The sequence below is a fragment of the Streptopelia decaocto genome (genome assembly GCF_964273445.1).
Source record: "Streptopelia decaocto genome assembly, chromosome: 5".
In the NCBI taxonomy this organism is placed as follows: domain Eukaryota; kingdom Metazoa; phylum Chordata; class Aves; order Columbiformes; family Columbidae; genus Streptopelia; species Streptopelia decaocto.
In genome coordinates, this window is record NC_138659.1 from 49,713,558 (window position 1) to 49,730,693 (window position 17,136).

At 43.0% G+C, this 17,136-nt stretch overlaps 1 protein-coding gene across 5 annotated transcripts in view; it reads right to left on the reverse strand.

Annotated features, from left to right (window-relative positions):
* ADK (adenosine kinase) overlaps positions 1–17,126 on the reverse strand; it is a 292,950-nt gene extending 275,824 nt beyond the window's left edge. For 2 of the 5 annotated variants that reach the window (XM_082053036.1, XM_082053033.1), the window contains exons 1-2: positions 16,968–17,126; positions 1,618–1,692 (exon numbers count right to left, since the gene is read on the reverse strand). In XM_082053036.1, coding sequence (XP_081909162.1) covers positions 1,618–1,692; positions 16,968–17,023 — 131 coding nt within the window. In that variant the 5' untranslated portion in view covers positions 17,024–17,126. The other 3 variants (XM_082053037.1, XM_082053034.1, XM_082053035.1) reach the window with 2 other exon arrangements.
* Between the last annotated feature and the right edge of the window lie 10 nt (positions 17,127–17,136).

The following is a 17,136-nucleotide window of genomic DNA, read 5'->3' on the forward strand; positions in this document are numbered from 1 at the left end:
CCTGTGTAACCTCATCTAGGTGTTCCTGCTCCGGCAGGGGGATTGGACTAGATGATCTTTTGAGGTCCCTTCCAATCCCTAACATTCTGTGATTCTGTGATTATCAGCAGCTTCCACATGAAACCGTTGTCATAAGACTGCTTATTGCTTTAAATAATGCTATACGCCACAAAGGCATTTTAGCAGTAAAGAAACGCTCACAGAGCATATGCTGTTCCAGGAGACGATTTAACTTGTCTGACAGCACTCTAAGTACATAAGACTTCTATTTTTTAACTTAAATTCTGCAGAGCATATCAGGTCCAGTGAAAAGCACAATACACTCTTACAGAATTTCACTACTGCAATAGAGATGTGACCACCTCTTTTATGACACCAATTTATAAGGATTAGTTGGGGGAGCATTCTTAGGGTCGTGTCAGGGGCATTACTGTTGTTCAGAAATTGGTTTTCAAGTTATTTCAGTAGAAACAGAAGACAGAGAATGACATCAGAATAATTCACTTTTTCAAAAATCAAGTCAACGCCTTGAGTGTTCAAAGTTCCAGATGTTTTTGAGGCTGATACACTCCATTACATTCTTGTCTTTTCCCTCCAGCTTACATACTCAGGCTCTCACTTAACACACCCTTAGATAAAACTTGAGTGATAAAAGAGCCACTGCAAAACAAATTATTGTTATTATTAAAAACTTCAGAACAAAATATTTGTGGCTGACAGTACACATTCACAAATAAAAACTCTGCACCTGTTCTTTATTGATGTGAAATTTATTCTTTATCTGGTATTCCAATTAATAACTAAAAGAACTACTAGAGGGGAAAAAATTATTAACACTTTAAAACTTAAATTATTGTGAGCACTCCAAAAGATGAAATCAACTTACTGAACACTTGAAAACAAGAGAAACAAAGCGATAACTATATTTTACACCTCTCAAAAAGTCACATCTCTAAGCTGATAGAGAATGAGCAAGCTTAACATCCCCAGCAATAAACAAACCACAATTCAGTGATATGCTTATATGGACAGTAGCATAACAACTATGCATAAGGTAAGATAACAGACCACATGATAAGACGTGGTCCTGTTCTTGACTGATAAATTGGAATATTTAAAAAAAAAAAAAAAAGTACGCCTGCACAACTTTTCTTGGTGTGTTGGAGAAATGGCTTATTTGCCCCAAAGTCATCACTGAAGAAAGAAAAGAGCATCGTTTGTAATAGCACATCAAAAGTAGCACACAAATATTCATATAGGACCTACCTACACGTTACTGACGTTGATGATTACTTCCAATTAAAAGCTAGCAAAGACAGCATGAAGAAACTGGAATGATTGTAGAAAACAATAAATACCAAAACCATAAGAAAACAATGAAGTTTTTCACTGACACCACCACCACAGCTTCATATAGCTAGAACAACCAAATGACTGATAACAATGTTGGCGTGTTTCAGCTTAAGGCCAGAATCTCACAGAGATCAGTGCAAACTTAGCATTACACAAGCAGGTAGTCCTGAATTTACTTATAGGCATCATTCTGGAAACAAGACTGACATTTAAAAAAACAAACAAAAAAAAACCCCACCAAAACACAAACCAAAAACAACTTACTTGTCAAGAAAGTCCTTGTCCACAACTGCACAGATATCAAGCAGAGGATTTCCCATTCCAAACAGGACATTTTCACTGTAAGAGAATCAGTTATTTCAAGTTAGCTTAGCATTAGTTTATTGTTCCTAGTATAATATGCTGAAGACATTTTTTTAGTAGCGAGAAATTTTTTTCTTCAGTACAGCTAAGGAACAAAAAGATAAACATTTTGCCCAGCTCAGTAGTCACATAGAGACCAGGCATATAGACAGTGTGAAATCTGAGTGAAGTATCAACCTACAATAATCTTTGATCAATATCCAGACTGTAATCAATCAACAATATATCATCCTACAACCCTTTTATCAATATACAGACTATAAAAACTCAAGAATACATGAAGGTATATTAACCTATCATTCATTCAGATAAAGATTTAGAGCTGCATGCCACATTCTGGAGTTTTAAAGGATTGCATTCAGGTTGTAATACCAGATTTTAGACATGGAGAGCATCAGACCAGATTGTAAGAATTTCACTGAACAGACTTAGTTGCTATGCTAGGTCTACTCTGCTACTAATCAGTAATTAACAATGTAAGACTGTTTTAATAAACTGAATTTAAGAGACTATGGATTCTGCATTGTCAGCCATCTTAAACAGCATAGCTGTCTACTGATGAGAATGCATGTACTTTTTAATCAACTTGAAATTCATTACCATGACTTCTGCCACATAAAAACAAGACAGAGATACTGCAAACAGCTGAACGTCCTGGCTTTAACTTTTTTAGATTCATTCAGAGACCATGTGTTACATTTTCCTGAATACCAGTACTTGGGTGATAATGCAGTAATACCAAAGGATTAGATATCTAGCCTAGTGTCAAGTAGGACTGAATGCAGCTGTTCTCAAAGGCTGCCTAAAACTACATCCAAACCCACCACATTGCTTGCTAAGCTAACACCTGCTGCCTCCAGCTGGCAAGGCAAGCCCTCGCTCTAGACACCCAAGGCAGCTTCAGTGCCACCACCAAATCCATCTCTCTCTTCACTATGTCTCGATCAAACATTTGCAGAGAAAGCATATTCCCTGTCTCTTCATTCCCCAAAAAGCACTACTGGAACACTCCAGTTGGATCCAAAGTTTATCTCGATACTGAGACACTGCAAATGATGCTTTAAGTATCCTATTTTTTGTTGTAGATTTAAAGACAGGCCTTGACAGCCCATTTCACTGTAAGTGAAGTGTGGAAAATGCTGCTCTTCGAAGACAGAGACAGAGACAGAAATCCAGCTCACTCTTAACTGAGATGGGTAGCATGTGCTTAGTAAAATCCTATAAGACTCACTAAATACTTTTGTCAGTGTCAAAATAGTATTCTTCTAAATAGCCTAACCATATCTAGCTAGAAGAGAAGGAAAAGAGACAGATGACAGTTAATAAGAAAGGGGATTGCAGTTATGTCCCAAAGACACGACATTCTCTCCGTTTTAAAAACCTAAGTATTCCATCCATAGTATTGCAGGACAATGAACAAACAAGTCAGAATTCTAAAAGTGCTGAATGCAGATTTGTCCCAAACTGTATGCTCCTGTGCCTGATGTTTAGCTGATTCTCATATTCTGTGAAATTCTACATATCAATAATTTTAGACCTGCACTTCAGAAAAAAATGCCTATCATGGACAAGAATCAGCACTTAAAGAGTCTGGTATGTTAGAAAACAGCAGCTGTACTTCAAAAAGTCTCTGAAATGCAGCTGTAGTTCTGTCATTCCTTAACTGACACTGTTTGTTAAAGATACCTTTCTGGGCAAATTTTCAAGAGTCTGAACAATCTCTTCCCAAGTCATGAATTTAAAAATTCAACAAGTCTAAGCAGACATTTAAGATCACTGGCGTGATCAGTGTTTCCTAATGTGAGATCTGTGAACCACAACCTGGAAAGTCCCGTATTTCTACCATTAAAGACTTGGCTGTGTAAATCCTTAGCACGTTCAACCTGATTAACCTGACACTGGCTACATTTCAGCCAGTGCAAATCACCCTTCCCTTCTTCAGAGGCTGCAAAGTTATCTGCACTGTTACACTACTGTGCCTTTTTGTGGCACAACATGAGGTATAGCACTTAGCTGGCTACAGTTTGCTCCTCTGTGAAAAATGTAAATGTTTATATATATATATATATATGTGTGTATATATATATATACACACACACAAAATGCATAAAGCCACATATTGTAAAAGCATAAAATTAAACATCATGTTTAGGATCCTGGAGAATGCTAAATTTACAAGTCTTGGGAGCAAGAAACCAAGATATTAAACTGTTACAGCCTCATGAAGTTTAACACTCTTAGCAGTACATGTGAACCTTATTGGCCTTACATTCACTGTTCAGTCACACTGGACACCTGCTTCAATTAAAATTTCATTAATTATTTCCAACCGACTAGACATAAAACACAGTGAGGAAGCAGCAGCAATAGTTTCCTGACATGTGAGATTTCATAATACATAATTTATCTGGGAAATATGTCTCTGCAACAGACACAGAACAAACACTTATGTGCTCCACAGCCTCTTCAACTCTCATTTGAGGAGGATATTCTTGCTTAACCTGACTAACCTATTGCAAAAGAACATTCAGCTCAGCTCTGCCAGAAACAAGTGACAACACCTGCACAAATAAAGGGCATACAATTGACCATACACAGTCAGTGTGTAAGTGTATATATATATGCACATATATGCATACACGTACAGAGAACATAAATATTAGCAGAATATATACTTTTTGAACTCTAAACTAAGATGTTCATACAAATCTAAAACTTATTTGGATGCTGAAAAACACTATCCATCTAGCAGGCAAAACTACAGGAAATACAGCATCTACTTTACAACAACTTACTTTACAGAAGGCTTGGCTGTATACCACATTTGCATCCTAAACTCTTGACAACAAGCAATATATTTTAGGAGTTTGTCATTTAACTTTGGACTAAATTAAGAGTTGAACTTATGAAAAGCGAGTTGTAAGTGTAAGTTCAAGCAATGCAATTAATGAAATACAAATAAATCTTCAGCTGCTAATGATAGCATTTTTTTGGAGATTGCCAGGATGATTGACTTTTCACAAATAGCCAGTGTTTCATGTATTACTCTCATCATCAGTTGCAAAAGTAATGAAGTGAAACCAAACTGGACAGAAGTAAAACAAAACACACACAAACAAACAAAACCCCGCACCACAAACACAAAACACCACAAAACCCACACATCAGTGCTGAGCTTCCCCTTCAATCATTTTTAAAAAGTCAACAAAATTAACCATAACTGACAAATCTGGAAAGCTGTGTCCAACATCACGATTACTAATGCTCTACTGTTGCATTCATTTTTAGAAGTACAATCCTGTTTCAAGTTGGAACATTAGCAGTATTGTATCTATCACAGAATATTGTTATCATCCCATGCTGCTGTGCACTTCAGTGGAAGAGCAACATCAAAATATCAGAGAAAGTATATGATTAGTTACTGGCACAGAGACAGAGGAATATTTTGAGCCTTTGTATACTGGAATGACTTGCTAAAAAAAAAAAAAAAATCCAAATATTTCTTAAAAAAACATTTAATGTTTTTTCCTGTTCACTGCTGCAAACTTTCTCTCATCTATGCAATAGTAACCAACAACAAAGGAAGCCAAGATTTCATCTTTTTTTATGGCTCTGTAACAGCCTCACACAGCTGTAGTGTACACATACTATTACGTTCTTATGTGAAGACATTTTACAATGAGAAAGCCTTAATAAAATATGACTGGGACATTCGGGTGTCCCTACTGCATGACAGCCTGCTGTATGCCTAGCCTTACACTTACAAATATAAGATATGGTTTCATAATATCTAAAATGTTACTATTTCTATAGGGTTTGATTGATTACGCCCTTAAAAGTAAGGCCAAACAAAGCATGTTCTAAGCCTATTCTCAGCATATCCATTTCAGTCACAAATGAACATAGTTCAACCCCATATAATACAAGATTTGAATTTAACAAAAATCACGTATACATCATTAAAACAAAACAACAGTACTAAATTCATAGCATTTGAATAGCTATAAGCTCTCAACCAAGAACATCCTTCTCTCATTCTGCTTACCTACACAACATGAAAGTGAATAAGGTGACATTTACTATTAACCATAACTTGTCTGACATTCAAAGTACCTCAGAACCACTATTCCATGATTCCAGAGTTCAGACAATTTCCCTTGCATCACTGATCAGCAAATCACTTCAGCATATAGACATTAAACATGTATGTAGCCTGCAGGACTGCTCGCATTGCTTTACTTGTGTAGGTCTTAAGTAAAGGCAATATTTGGCTAAGGAGATAAATGTTTACATACTGACTTAGAGGAGTATCTTCAGTGAAGATTTCATTCATTATGGAACAATTTTCATAGTCTTCTAGAGTGACACATTCACAGATTCCAACTTGGAAGTCAAGCCTAAAAGTCTCGGCCTTATGTAAGCAAGGCTGCCACAGAAAAAAAAGCTGTTCCACCACTACCCAGCTCCCTGGACAGCTGTGCTAACTCCACAAGCTCCAATAGTGAGATACTACTACAATTTCAAAGAGCTACCGTCTGTACTCCTCGGTCAGAAACAGTGCGAAATCCGATACATTGAGTTTTGAGGGTGGAGAAAGGAGACAGGAGAGTTGCCTGGAAGGATCACTGAACTCGCAATTTTAGGCATTTCTTCAGCAACTGAAGAACTGATCGGAATAGCTACGTGATCAAGGTTACCAGTTCACTATACCCGCTGTCTTAAGATGAAGTGTATTAGGAAGCAAAAGTGATCATAATAATTATTTTCACTGAATATTAAGTTACAGGTTTGCCATTCTTCAGTTACGGCTGATAAACTGATACCACAGCGAAGAGCCTAGCCTAATATTATTACCCTGCTTCTCATTATTGGAGATTCATTTAAAATTAAGCTCCAGTCAAGGCAGGCTACAGCGATGCTCTAAGGTTCAAACCCGGCTGCCGGAGCCCCACGACATCCGTCCGCCCACCCCACGGGCGGGACGCCTCCCCGCCACGGAAGGCGGCCGCCCGCACTCAGGCACTACCTCTGACAGCGGCGCGGCCGCAGCGCGACGCCGCACGGACGCTCCGGCCGCGTCCCGGCCGCCGCCCCGCGGTTCACCTGGGGAGCCCGGCCGAGCCGGCAGCGGCGGCCGCGCCAGGGCCGGCCGGACCCGCGAGCCGCTGAGGAGCGGGGCATCGCGCGGCGCCGCCGCGAGCCCCCTCCGGGGCGGCCGTTGGCGAGGCCGGCGCGCGCCCACCTGCCCGCCGGCGATGAAGCCCGCGCGGCCAGGGAGCGGGTGACCCCGGGCGGCCCCGCCGGGCTGAGGGGCCCGCAGGGAGCGGCGCGGCTGCCCCTCCGCGCGCCCGGGGTGGCGGGCGTGCAGCCGCGAAACCAACTCCCGGCGGGGAGGGAGAGACGACAGGGAGGGGACGAAACCGCGCGGCCCCGCGCGCTACAATTACACGGGTGGAGAGGAGGGAAGAGCGGAGCTCCGGCGGAATATCGCGCCGGACGCCCCCGCCCCGCCAGCAGGAGCGCATCAGCGCTCACCGCCCCTTCCCCCGGGGCGCCGGGCTGAGCTGCGGGAGCCGCGTCGGGGCTCGGCATTACCTGAGGGTGGGCATGGCTCCCCGCCCAGCCGCCCGCGGCGGAGCCCCGGTGGCAGCAGCAGCGTCGCCTCTCCGCCCGGCGCCAGCCCGCAGCCGCGGCCCCTCCGCCTCCCGCACCGCCCGCCCCGGCCGCGACTGAGCCGGTGGCCACGGCGCGGCTGACCCACCCGCGCGCCACCGCCCCGCCCCGCCCGCCCGCGCGCGCCGCCATTGGCCGGGCGGTCGGCGGGGGCGGGCCCGGGCTCTCAGCGGCGGCGGGACGCGAGGAGCCCCGGGAAAAGGTGGCGGCGGCCCCGGGGCGCTGGCGACCGGCCCGGCGCCCCAGTTCGGAAACTCATGGTACCGGGCGGCGCCTCCCGCCCGGCGCCCCGGGCTCCCTGGCCGCCATCTTTGGTACGGGCAGAGAGCACGCACCTCCCACACACCTCCTCCTGCCCCTCCCTCCCCCAGCCCGAGGAGACAATTATGGTCGGCAGTGCCAATTAAAAAATACGTTTAAAGGAGGTATGGAAGAGGTGCGGAGTTGTAACCGTACTGCCCACACTAAAGATGGCCAGCGGAGCCCCCGGCAGCGCCGTCCCTCAGCTGTCACGGGGCCATGGGAACTGCTGCGCTCCCAAGGGGACCCAACCGCCCCCCGGGCCGCGGCTGCTCCCGCCCCGGCCTCCGCCCGCAGCCCCGCCAGGACCGCTCGTCCTTCCCGGCTGCTGACCGACGCCTCCCTCAACACGTGGGTTTTACTGGACAAAAACGCATTTTCACTCTTCCCATTTGTGTGCTGGCTCAGACCTTAACGCCGCCTCAGGTGACGTTCCGTGAAGCCTTTCGCCTCCTCCTCCGGCACCGCCGGTGCCACCGCCGGGCATCGGCACCCGGCGCAGAGCCCGTCCCCCGCAAGCGGTGCGCGGCGGGGCTGGCCGGCCGGGTGGTGCGGGCTCCCGCCGTACCCCGGGAGGAGGCTGTTACTACCGGGCTGCTGAAGCGCCTGGCAGAAAACCGGCGATGGGCAGGTACCGGGCGTTACTCCGTCTCTCCAACCTGCTAGAGGGCAAGAATGGGGACACCGATGAGATGTGGACCTGGGGAAAAAGGGGCAGCCCTTCGTGGCCTAACCTGCTTCTTGTCCACCTGACATCCCAGCACAACTGCTGGAGCAGAAAGGAAAAGCATCAGTAAAGCCAGCGTCCTAGTCTTTGCTCTTACTACCCACTTGCTCTTCATTTGGCTGCCAGTTACCGCTACCCTGTGCAGATTTGGCACTTTTTTTGTTAGCTTACCAGCACCAGAAACACTGATTCATGAAACTGATGTCAGAACAGGTTGTTTTTGCCAAAAATGAATCCCACGTTGTTAAGTACTGCTGTGTCACCTTTAATTAAATATTTAAACTTTACAACTGCCTAATCATGTGGTTATTAGCCTTAGTTTCCCTTCCTCTCCCTCTACAAAATGGGAATACTGCACTCAGAAACATTAAAGCCAAACTTTTCAACTATTTGCTAATTTTTGAGTGCATCACAAGATTCTAAAATTTCAGATGTTCATGATGCTCAAGCACCTATAGTGTCAAATGAAGGTAAGAGGAATATTTACACTCAATATGTGATGTAGGACAAATTTCCTAGGTTCTCTAAACCAGACACTCAAAAATGAATCGCCACTTACAAAATTGTTATTAAAGTGTGTCAGGGGTCTTGAAAAGTCTAACTAATTGGAGTGGTAAACACATTCATCCCCTTACTGTTGCAACACACAGTACAACAGGTCCCCATGTCCTGATGGCGGACTTTGAACTCTAGTAAAATGCGAATACTATATTTTGATAAATTATGGCTGTATCCTCTGATCTATGTTGAACAATATATTATTCCTAGTTTAACGATTTCAGTGCCTAATAGCCAAACCTCTGTTTTGTAACTGAAAATTGTGCAGGGAATCCCATCACAGGTAAACATAACAACAGTAGTAACACAGCTTGGTCTTGTTGGTCCCACCACTGTATTTTAAATAAGTTGTTTTTTTTTTTTTTCAATCAAGTTGTAGAGTCCCTCAATAAACAATTGCCTGGCTTTAACAAGCCCATAAGAATATATAAAGGAAAGCAGATATAATACATCAACATGATCTAAATTTATAATAATTTGTAACATACAATTGCATATTACAAACATTAAACTACAGGGTCCAAATTAGGTACCATCAGATGTTTCTAACGTTATACCAGTTCAGCAAGACAGGATCAAAAGAGTGTTTTTCTAAAAAATTAAATAGCCTTTCATGAAATAGCATATATGGCACCTCAACAGCTTTTGTCAATAGCACTTTATAAACTTCCAACTGTTCCCAAGTGCCCAGACGACTTGCTTATATTACCACATACCCACAGGTTCTACTGTTACTGATGTCTTTGAGGCATCCCCTACCACTATGGGTTTTTCTGTCATTTGCCAGCAAACTTATAGAAGTCCTGACATGTAGGTGGAGCAACAGTAACCAGGGTATCCCTGGAAAAAATGGTCATCCATCACTTACAGTCATTTATAGATTAACTTTATGATGCTTATGCCACAAGTTCAACTCATAGTCACAGCATGTATGTGCTAGGCAGCCAACTCGAGTTTGCTCAGCCTCTCTGACACCTTCCAAATTTGCTCTGCTTTTGTGGAGCAGTGACCTGTGCATTCACATGTGTTTTGGCTTCAGAAATCCCTGAGAGAAATATGGAATTCACAGCTTTTGCATGTACAAATAGATTAACACCAGACAGGGTGTATCCACAGTTGCTCTCAACTGCTTCTGTTACTGTACAGTGAGGATCTTCCTCACTCTATCAGTTCCCCTACGTATGATGAACAATTGTTCTGCAGGTGATTTTACTAATATGCTTGCTTCCAAGCAAGGTATGAATTAAAAATGAACTGCATCCCTACCTAATACAACAACAGGTAAGCATGTGAAAACTTTAAAAATTGCACTTTATTGAAGCAATCCATGAAACTATACATTTTATACATTTGTAACTTGTGCATCCATGATGTAGGCAATCTAGGCCTCAGCCTTGGACCAATGTGTTATGTTTTACACCACAAATTTTTTATATAAATTGTCCAGTTTACAATATATAAAGTTCTATATTAACCTACATATTTCACTCAATTTCTTCAAAGCATGAAACTGAAGTTAATCTTAGATAAACCGACCACTCTTTCACCTTTGCAAGATGGAAGGATGATCTTTTACATAATAGCCTCAGCAGACGTTATAAAACGGGACCAGCACGCAGAAAGTCCACAAATTGTCTTTCAATAACAGCATTCTGCAGAGCTTGCATGTATTTTCTACTAGAACAGGGGTTGTTTTGAAAGCTTTTCTACAGAGAGAATGCTATCTTTCTCAACATAAAATAAGATGCATTTTTCCTGTATGGCTATACTAGCAAAGTATTAAAAATAATTTTTTTAAATTTTAAAATTCCATAGCGTAATCACATTTCTTTTAAAGCAGCTTCACAGACCATACAGCTCTAAAAGCAAAGGGAAGTCTATAAATCTGCTAAGTCGTCATCATATTGCAGACAGCTATACTTTTTTTTCCTGCCTAACTCTAGTCAAATAGCCTAGCCCTTGAGACAGTTAGAGCTGCTTTGTACCAGTGAATGTACAAGGAAAAAAACCCACAGAGATCTTTCACCATAAATGAAATCCCCAGGTAGCATAAAGCCAGCAAGTAGCTTTATGTTACCACATCCTTCAAGCGTGGAACAGCTTTGACTGTGGTCAAACAATCATCACAGAAACTATTACAGTTCAAAATGGAAAAAAAGCCTCTCTCTTCTCTGAATTCTGAGTAACACTAAAAGACTTCTCTCCTTCACACACACACAAAAATAGATATATTTGTTATATAAATAATACTAGTATGTAAATTTAAATTATTTAAGAAGTAATTTATGTAAATAGAAAACATTGTGTTGAGAAAACATAGTGTTCACGTTGCATATGCAAGTTCAACTTAATTTTTCAAGGTTTTCCAACACTTTGCCAGCAAATACTAATTAATGACCTTTAGATAGCAACTCATGCCCTGCTTCTGAAACTTATTTTGTGAAATACTTGTGTACCTTGCCTGTGTAAATTCATTATCACAGCCTTGAACCACAAGCCAGAGTTTTTTTCAAGCATTTCCACATCAAATATACCTCAGTAATAGTAGAGTAAGCCAAGGTCTTGTTCTACAGAAAGTGCATTGACACTGTATTCAGCTACCTCTACGTTCACTCACATCCCCCTTTCAGGCCTCTTCTTTTTCCATTTATAAGTAATATTAGTAGATCTAATCAGATAAGTAATTTGACACAAGCTGTTTCATTAGCTGAAAAAGAAGGAACTTGCAAATGTCTGAAAAATTCACAGGAACTTCAAGATTCATGATAAAATAGTCACATTTGCACCGACTTCCCTCCCACGAGTGATCAAGCATGCAAGCAGCTCTAGGGACAAGACCAGGCCTGCTGACTTGAGGGAGGCCGCACGCAAAGTCAGAGGCGTACTTTGCTGCAGGATATTAGTAAAGCCTATTATGTCTAAACTATCGTCATTCGTCAGTAGGTCTCTTCTGCTGGGTGGGCTGCAGGTAACGAAAGCAAGAAACCCAGCCATGCTTGTGGTCCTTCCCACAACCTCCTCTTTCCTCAGGTTACACACTCCTTCCTGTAAAGCAAGGAATTACTTTAACTAAAAGGATGAAAACACCATAACAAGCTTCTCGAATACAAGAAAACAAAACTGTGGAAATATGACACAGCTTGCAAGAAATCACACAGGATTACATCAAAGGCTGAGTGAAGACAAATGTCAATCTGAACAGTAACTTGAGGGTTACATATCTGAACACTGGAAACAAGTGTCTGAGCTGTAAGAGTGAGGTATTTACCATGCTGCAAGTCATTCCAGTTTTGGATGTATTTCTGACGACATGACTTGGAAGGGAAAGTTGCTACTGTTCTGTCCTAAATGAAGCAAAATTTGCAAAGTCTGTTGCTAATGTTTTCAAAAGTATTTGTGTTTGTGGGGTCTAAACATCCATTTGAAGAAAAAGTCCATTGCTTTTATTCTTCTGAGAGCAAACACAGAAAGATGCTAGAAATCTCAGATCTTTCCTTGTACTAAGAGGTCATAAAGAGTACTGAGATTGAAGAAGTTACCCATATTTGCAGATAGGAGAAACTGCAAAGTGAGAAAAGCATAAGCCATGAAGACAGAGTGAAATGAATACAAATGGGGAAAGAGATGAAACTAAGAAAGAAATAAAGAAAGAGAAAGAAAGAGAAAAAAACCCCACACATCCTGGAGATAATAAAAGAGGAAAAAAATAACTTACTAAATTCTAACCAAAAGCTATGTCACAGCTAATTTAAGATATTCAGAATCTCATTTATAGAGAGCTGATGAAGGAATAAGCTAAATTAAAAGCCATCTTATCAAAAAAATTTAAAATGCATGAAATTAGCAATTTTTTTACAGTCACAATCTAGTGGAAGAATAATGACAAAGGACTGCTTTTGCTAACAGTTACCCACATAGTGTTTGTGAATTTATTCTGAAAAGGAAGAGCTGTCTAATATTAAGAGAAGAAAAAGAATACTATTAAAGTATTTGTCAAATTCACTGCTTCATGTAGGTAAAATGATTTGCCCAAACAGGCAGCCACGTCACAACTGTTCAATCAATACAGCAGCTGCAGAGCAGCCAGAAGGCCATAATGCAGCAGTAGGAACTTCAGAATGGAAGATTTCACAAGTTTGTTCATTTTTTTCTTCTGCACACATGTATATTTCTATCCAGACATGTACATATAAGCTCAAACATTTCTACAGAGCATGTCCAAATTCTTTCATAACTGTACCAGTCTGTTCACAGAAGTCTGGTTGTGGTTTTCACAGGCTTCCTAGATAAAACCAAACCAAATATAAAAGGACACAAATCCTTAGTAATTCTCCTTTAAAGACACAGCTCATGATGTTTCTAGTAAGTTGATGCTACCACTCAGTGACATGCAGTTTTGCAAGCCTATTTTCTGTTCAAACAGAACAGTTTACACACACAATGATATTTTATTTCACACAGCAGAGACACAGTCAGGAGCCTGAAACAACACAGCACACATTAATGGCCCTGCCTAAAGCCCGTTGGTTTTAGGGGGGATTTGCACCCATCAATAAAGACAATGCAAAACCTGCCGCCCAGCAGATGAATGTCAGCACAATGCATTGTTGAGCTGGGAACGCTACTTTGGGTCGCCGGCTTTGTGTTCTGCTCACTGGGTGGCAAAAGCTGGCCATCCTATATTGCTTTCAAATAACTTTAGCTGAACACTGTCAGTTTTGCCTACCTCATGAGAGCGCAATATTTGCTTTCCTTTGCCTGAAAGGATCAAAAGGGACTAAACAAAAAACATGTATTCATGAAAACTTCCTGATGCCACTTTGACAGAGAAAATGATGAGAAAAAAATAGAGGGGAAGGAAACGTTTGTTATTGTTGACAAGGTATGGCTTATATTACAGAGTGGAATTTTACTTTTTATGTCATTTTTTATATTAAAACATTTTTTGGCAGCCACAGGAAAGATTCAGGTTTGTATTGTATGGGAGAATAAGGTACAAGACCATCCTTGTCGAGTCCCTTACACACAGTCTTCTGAAGAGGCTGGAGAGGCTTAGCTCTAGATGTTGAAGACAAGGAATTCTCTTCTAATTCCTGGTATAACAAATAAGAAGTTACTATCTCCCAAAATTTTGAAGTGATTTTTCACTTCTTTTCTAATCTGTAGGTTAACTGCTTCCAGTTCTCCCAAGCATATGTAGCAGTGCTTTGAACTGACAACAGAACCCTCGTTACAAATACAACAAAGTCAAAGAACCTTGACCTTTCTGGTACCTTCTGTACTGGCTCTTAACATGGGACAAAGTCCTACAGCAGCACTCAGCCAAATACATTTTTGCCGCTATGTTCAAAGGAGTGCAGAGGTCTGCCAAATCTAATCCAACTACCTCGCTTGCTTTGCAGGTCCAACCCAAGGCCCACAGCACACAGTAACTTTATTTGATCACCAGCTGATGATGGCATTTCTCTTCTTTTGAAACAGAGCTGGAGTCTAGGTTACACTTCATACTGAAATAACTTGAAACAGAATTAGAATACCCAAGTCCTAACAATGTTCCCCATGTTTTACCCATCGTACCTCACAAAAGTATTATTTTCAGTTTGATCAGTTGTTATCAGAGCATGTCACCGTGACCTTTCATTCCACATCCTTTACATTTTTAACTCAGTACTTCAATAACGTTCTCAAATTTTTGAATTTTCATGTTTAGGCTTGAAGCAGGTAAAATGCACTTTTGTCTAATAAGATTTATAAATAGAAACGTTGCAATTCCCAGTTTCTTGTCTCCCCTTGCTTCAAGGCCCATGGAAATAACTGTTGCTTTTTAATTACAGCTTTACACTGCGGCCTGCCATTTATTTGCTTTCAGATCTCAGTTACGTTTTTCCTTTTCCACTATCTGCAACTGAGCTTGTCAACTATTATTAGACTTGAAAAGTCACTCAGCTGCCAAGAGAGCAAGTAGCCTGACTTTGACAAATTTAATAGGATTAGTTCTTTCAGTAAGGACACCAGTACCGAAAGGCGCTGTTTGCATATCTGTATTAAGTACATCTCTTTTATGCTATATTTGAGCAAGTTATTAGTTATCACCAAAGTAATTTTAGACCTTTGAAGCCTTATGTCATTAATCCTTTCCATATACTGAATACTTAGAAGGAGATCAATCTTACAATTATATTCATGTGAAAAATCCCAAGAAAACTAGTCAGACACTGCACCAACAGAAGCTCTGCTCTAGCACTCTCTGTACTCATTTTGATCATGCTTCCTGCATTGAGAAACTTTGCATTTTTCTGCTATATTTAAAAAATAAATGACTTGTTTGTGTGTGGGCCATCAGTAAGATTGGGTTCAGTCCACGATACTATACAGTGATCACACAAATAAGGAAGCATCATAGAAAGTGTGAAAAATGCAGTTGTGATTCGTGCTAAGATGTTTAATGTTTACAGGTATAACCAAATGAGGCACGGACTCTGAACTTGGAAAAGGGAAAGGTGGTTAAGTTCTATGTAAAAAGTTATGAAACTTGTTTAGGAAGTTATATTGATAGAGGGAACTAACATTTTATGGGTTAAGCAACTATATAATAAGGGCCTACTAACAAGCTAACATTTTAAACCACATAATTAATATCTAGTTTAAAGCTGTATGCAACTAATTGTGCTAAAAAAAAAAAGCAGGACTTCATTAAATGCTGAGATAAGACGTTTTACAGCACCAGCTGCAACCTTGAGGAGACAAGATAGCCAAGATTTACAGCAAAAAGGGGGCGCCAGTCTGGTTTCAGTCGGTTTGGTAGCGTGGGTTCCAGCCAGTTCCTCCTAATGAGCCAAAGGTAAAAAGTCCACTGTGACAAAGCTGAAGGAGCCTTCATCCAAAGACCCTTCCTCAAATTCACCAAGTGACATTGCGCAGGCGCAACAGGGGAGGGTCAAGGAGGGGAATATGTAAATGGTTACCTGAGACTCATTTTAATAAAAAGCGGGAAATGTCATTAATATGTATAGGCGTTTCTGGGGTCATTATGAATATGTAGTACCATACTGTATTTAAGCACACTTCTTATTGTTTAAAGGTGTGCGTGTTGGGCGGAGTGAATCCCCCGTGCACCCAGCGCTGTTTTGCTTATGCTCTAATGAACACAATTAAGGAATTGGATTAAACGTTGTTTATCCATAGAAAAGCGTAAGTTATTTATTTCAAGAGCACAGATTATTTAAATATGAAAACACTTAATATTCCACGTGTCCTGAAAATGTTAATGAGGATTTTTGGATAACTAAATTCCTGTCTAACAGGGACAGAGACCTTTTCAAACGCATTAATCGGGGCTTTTAGAGGGTATTTTTCAAAGCCGAGGAACACCGGGTGCCAAAGCCAAGGTACCGGCTGCTGCAGCTGCAGGCAGCGTTCAGTTCCATCGCACTCCCACCCAGGGGCTCAGAAGCGCGTCTGCACGAACCGGCCCCGGCCACAGGGCACAGCGAGGGCCTCGCACACCGGGCGGTACCGTCCCCGCGTCTCCTGTGCCGCGGCAACCGCGCTCCCGCCCTCTCGCCGCGGGGCGTCCAGCCCGGCGGCGCTCCGGGGTAAATGCCGGGGCCGGGCACCGGTACCCGCGGGGCGGCTGCCACGACGGCGAGAGCGGCAAGCGCAGGAGAGGCAGAGGCAGGAGCGGCACAAGCAGGGGCGGCAGGGGCGCCGCAGCAGCGGGACAGCAGCGGGACGGCCCCGCCGCGCGGCTCCACGTGCGCCCGGCGCCGCCGGGAGGGGAGCGCGGTCCCGCCGCCCCCACCGCACCGCCCCGCGCCCAGCCCGGCCCAGCCCAGCCCAGCCTGGCGCGGCGGGGCCCTCCTGGCGTGACTGTGACTTTGCACGTGTCTCGTCCTCCGCCGGGGGCAGCACCGGCGGCGCCCAGTCCCCCGCCGGTATGCGCTGGGGCTTCTCCGTGAGGAAGAGCCCCTCCCGCGGCCCCGCCGCCCGTTACCTCAGTTGCTTTTGCTCCAGCTTGAGCTTCTTGGCTTGCGGCTCCTCTGCTGCCATCTTCGCGCTGGCTGGCGTGTGGCGCGCTTCGCTCGCCTCGGCCCGCCCGCCGGCCCCGGCCCGCCCCGCCGACCGCGCCGGCACCGCCACCGGGGGGCGGGGGCGGCGGGGCG